General features: G+C 34.7%; 1 protein-coding gene across 1 annotated transcript in view; it reads left to right on the top strand.

Moving 5' to 3' along the window:
- LOC107700589 (tropomodulin-2-like) overlaps positions 1-5,073 on the top strand; it is a 39,812-nt gene that overhangs the window by 31,829 nt on the left and 2,910 nt on the right. The window contains exon 9 of the mRNA XM_016502308.1: positions 1,951-2,095. Coding sequence (XP_016357794.1) covers positions 1,951-2,095 — 145 coding nt within the window. The remainder of the gene's footprint in view (positions 1-1,950; positions 2,096-5,073) is intronic.

Genomic DNA, 5,073 nt, shown 5'->3' with positions numbered 1-5,073 from the left:
TATATATATATATATAAATATATATATATATATAAATATATATATAAATATAAATATAAATAAATACAGCATCTTCAGTGTGACTCATCCAGTCAACTTTGACATACTTTTTTTTTTCTTTTTTTTTTTGAAAGTTCGTGCTAAATTTTGGATCTGCCTTCTTTTTACATAATGCAACGCTGTTTTTGTACCGATGCCAGACTTGTCATTCATTTATAATAAATAATCTTATCTTTTTGTTTGCATTACAAAAAAAAAAAATCATCAAATGAGAGAACATTTATTTCCAGCAGAATTAACCATGTCATGATTATATAGCATTACCTTAATATGTAATTACTAGGGCTGTCAGGCAATTAAAATCTTAACTAATTAATTATGTAGTGTGCTGATTAATTAATCAAATTAAACGCACATAAATTTGGGCTGAGAAATTACCCCCCAAAAGATCATTTAATGTAACTTTACATTTACATGAGAAAAGTATTAAATAGACGTTGCAAAATTGTAAGTAGCTTTAGAAAGAAATATTTTGATTCACCATAGAATTTATTACACAAACTTTTTGGCAACAATGTGGTCATAACATTATTTTCGGAAGCCTCATCAGATGTGGCATTTAGGTATATTCATACAGACTGTTCAGAGATAGCATGAATGTATTTACTAGGGCTGCCCTCGACTAAAGATTTTTCTGGTCGACTAGGAGTCGTTCATTTTAAGCATTAGTCGACTAATAGCACATTTATTAATAAACCATTTCAATCATTATATTGAGCCTTTAATTGCCTACATAGCCTATAAGTGCTCAAGCACGCATAAAGCTTGTTCACAGATGGCAGAAATCGCATCCTGTTTGCTTTCATTATTTTACAAAAGTGAAATGTTTTGTTATTATTGTGAGTGCACACAAATAAATGTAGAGTCTTTACAAATTCGAAAGATATATTACTCTTATCTGTATGACCGAAAATGAGGGAGTATTTTATGGAGTAAGTGACTCCATCTGTCCTGCAGTGAGCGCTACTGTTCAGCTTCCACACTCCGCACCAGACACTTGAACAGCACACATTTTCTAGGTTAACATTTGATTGAGCAGCCATGTAAAGTTGCTAATACTTGAATATTTCAGATGATAAGCCATATTTGAGGTTGATGAAAGATAGATGAGCGTTTGGATGTCCTGCCCGATGTACTGTATTACCACAAAGAGCAGCCGTTAACGATCTGTCCATCACGGACTGCATGACTTTGCATGTGGATTTTTTTTTTCTGCGACTAAAAAAAATTTGGTCGACTAACGGTTAGTTGACTATTAGAGGGCAGCCCTAGTATTTATACTGCAATTAGAATAGCATAATTAATACAATAACATTAATGGGTTTTAAATAGTGCTGGCAAATGATTAATCACATCCAAAATAAAAGTTTTTGTTTACATAATATATGTGTGTATATATATTTAAGAAAAATATGTTGTGTTTATGTATTAAATATATTTATATATAATATAAAATATAAAAATATGAATATATAAATGTATAAACATTTAAATATTTTCAAAATATATACTGTATGTGTATTTATATATATACATAATAAATATATACACAGTATACACACATTATGTAAACAAAAACTTTTATTTTGGATGCAATTAATCGCGATTAATCGTTTGACAGCACTAGTTTTAAATGCTTGTGTTAGTAGACCACTGCATAAATAGGTCTTAATTCAGTTATTTGATCAATGTAGGGACATGCATTATAAGTATAATGAATTATGCTGCATCTATTTTTGTACATATGTTGAAATGTGTTAAAACCCTGCTATTTTGCCGGCACTATGCAAATTGAATTCAAATGTTACTCTTAGTGAAATGTCTGTCTGTGGGCTTATGTAAGCATGTGTAATAGAGATGTTTCCGGTGTTTTCTGTTTTCTGCTCTCAGCGGCAGCAGCTCGGTACGTCGACAGAGATGGAGATCGCTAAGATGCTGGAGCAGAATACAAGCATCGTGAAGTTTGGGTACCACTTCACCCAGCAGGGTCCCAGATCCCGTGCTGCTGCCGCAATCACAAAAAACAACGACTTGGGTGAGAACATAACCTAATTCACATATGCTCTAATTGACAGAAACAGGCTAGATAGCTACATGCCCTCTCGTGTGTTTGCTATTCACTATTTTTGACCTAAGAAAGACATACAAAAGGAAGACACAACTGCGATACACATTTAAATACGTCATTAAAAACTAGTTCTTCAGTTCGGTTCTAGGGATGTAATGATTAACTCGACTCAAGATGTGATATGATTTACGATTTTTTTTAACAAAATGAGATTTAAGAAAAATTATAAATGAAAAGGTGTCCTTTTTTGTTTCTCAGACAAAATGCTGCACATTTCTTTGCAAAATTGAAATGTCAAATAACAAAACTAAATTTAAATTTTAAAACAAATCCTAAATCAAATACATAAATAATACAAATAAAAGAAATCTCTTGATATAAACAAACTAAGGCTTTGCCTGTGCTCTTTCCATTTTAAATTAGAGGCAACCATTGCATTTGAATCAAAATCCAAACAAAGATGCTGCATATATGCAGCATGAGCAGTTTTTGTTTTAAATTATTTTTTTATAATTTCGAAATTTGAAGCAAAAACAGGATGGCCTGATTTTAGCTTTGTGAAACTCAACTACATAAAACATCTGAATGAAACAAAAACAGCTGACGGGCTGAATGAAAACGCAAATTCAATCTCTGACAACAGGTGGCGCTTATGAACATCAGCAATACAGCGTTTACTTGCTAACTGCTGTAAACAAAGCAGCACTGTGCTTATAAATACTACTTTAATAGGCATTATACAGAGGCAAGATGAAAAGAAAATACCATCTACATTTTTCTGAAGACAGTCAGTTTCCTTCAGTTCCCCCACCCCCAAGTGTATCGCGATTCGTTTAACATCTCAACCAACTTGAATCGTCAGATATTTTAATTGATTTTCAGTCAGCTTGGGGTGCATCATTACATTCTTATTTGGTTCTGTTCACACGGAGTAAAATTTCTACAAATGCTGTTGTCACTACCTGAATTTTTTAGGAGTTAATTTGGTTGTAGAATGCGGTTGTCACTCCTGTAAATTACTGAACTGTGTGTGTACAGAACCGGAATTAAGCACTAAAAGGTAAAACTGACAACTGAATCTAGTTACATGTGAGACTACGTTAAGAACAAGTTTTCTAGTTGATTACTGATGCACATCTGTAAGCACAAGTGTTAGCACACACATTATTTTACATGCAGTGTTGTTATTCAGTCATAACAGAGCTTGTTTACATATAGAATTTTTAAAGGTACAGTAGCAAAAACCACTTGTATTTTTAGTTTCAGATAGATGAAAAATCTGCTACAATACTGTAGAACAAGGTCTTTTAAAATGGCATTTTATTAATGAGATTTTCTTTTCCTTTCTGTCTTTCATCAATGAAGGCTGGATCTATCTCCTGTTTGCCAGTCTTATGTTACCACGCACACACAGTGTGCTTTACATGTGTGTGAGGTGATGTCATGCGTCAAGCTCTATTCCAGTGTCTTTAGGTATTATGTGTGAGAGCACGGGTTTGACATTTAACCTTTGGCATGAATGCTAACGGCATATTTTAAAAGGTGATGTGTGTTTTGTTAAAGTCTGTTTGACTCACCTGTACATTGCCCAGGTTATACGGGGTGTGGTAAGTTATCAGATCCTCACTGTTGTGAATTCAGACCTTATATAGAAGTGAACTAGTCAACACTGATTAACCAAACACAATCCACAGCTGGAAATGCACACACAAGTACAAAATCACTAACATGCTACAGTTCAGAGTGGTAGTCTTATGTAGGCGGTCTTTTGACTTTTGCCATAAAGTCTGGTCCACTTTGCTGCTTGTTCTGTCTAAGAACTGCCAGCTTAGAAAGAAACCTGCAGAAATTAGCATAAAATATGTGTAGAATTTCTGTCCAAAAGTGAATAGCTTACTAATATGGATTTGTATGTGTTGTACGTGTTTGATTTTATAAAATCCTACTCATTAGAATTATTCGTTAAAGAATCAGGAAGTACTGAATGTTTGTGATTCACTAAAAACAATAAATAAATAAATAAATAATAATCACTTCTGTTTGCTGCACTGCTGAACAAGTATTTCAACAAACGAGGTCAGAGTATATTAATATGGTGTTTTGTCCATGTTGGCATGTGCAATACCTGTTAACAAAACCAAAGTTGTTTTTTTTTTGTTTTTTTTTTATACATTAAACTGGTTCTGAATAAAATCTCTACCTACTCTTCCAACTGATTATTTCATAGACCGCTACAGTGGGGAAAATATTTATTTGATCCCCTACTGATAGAAGGCTTGGGAGAAAGTGCTGTGGTCAGATGAGACCAAAATTGAGCTCTTTGGCATTAACTCGACTCGCCGTGTTTGGAGGGAGAGAAATGCTGACTATGACCCCAAGAACACCATCCCTACAGTCAAGCACGGAGGTGGAAACATTATGCTTTGGGCTGTTTTTCTGCTAAGGGTACAGGACGACTTCACCGCATTGAGAGGCAAATAAACGGGGCCATGTACTGTAAAATCTTGGAAGAAAACCTCCTTCCCTCAGCCAGAACACTGAAGATGGGTCATGGATGGGTCTTCCAGCATGACAATGACCCGAAACATACCGCCAAGGCAACAAAGGAGTGGCTCAAGAAGAAGCACATTAAGGTCATGGAGTGGCCTAGCCAGTCTCCAGACATCAATCCTATAGAAAATCTGTGGAGGGAGCTGAAACTTTGAGTTGCCAAACAACAGCCAAGAAACCTTAAGGATTTAGAGAGGATCTGTAAAGAGGAGTGGACCAAAATCCCTCCTGAGATGTGTGCAAACCTCATGACCAACTACAAGAAACGTCTTACCTCTGTGCTTGCCAATAAGGGTTTCTGCACCAGGTACTGAGTCATGTTTTGCTTGGGAATCAAATACTTATTTCACTCACTGAAATGCAAATCAATTTCTAACCTTTATATAATGTGTTTT

Source organism: Sinocyclocheilus anshuiensis, unplaced genomic scaffold, assembly GCF_001515605.1.
Source record: "Sinocyclocheilus anshuiensis isolate Anshui unplaced genomic scaffold, SAMN03320099.WGS_v1.1 scaffold1372, whole genome shotgun sequence".
NCBI classification, from domain to species: domain Eukaryota; kingdom Metazoa; phylum Chordata; class Actinopteri; order Cypriniformes; family Cyprinidae; genus Sinocyclocheilus; species Sinocyclocheilus anshuiensis.
Note: the sequence above shows the minus strand (reverse complement) of the source record. Positions and strands in the feature narration are given on the sequence as shown.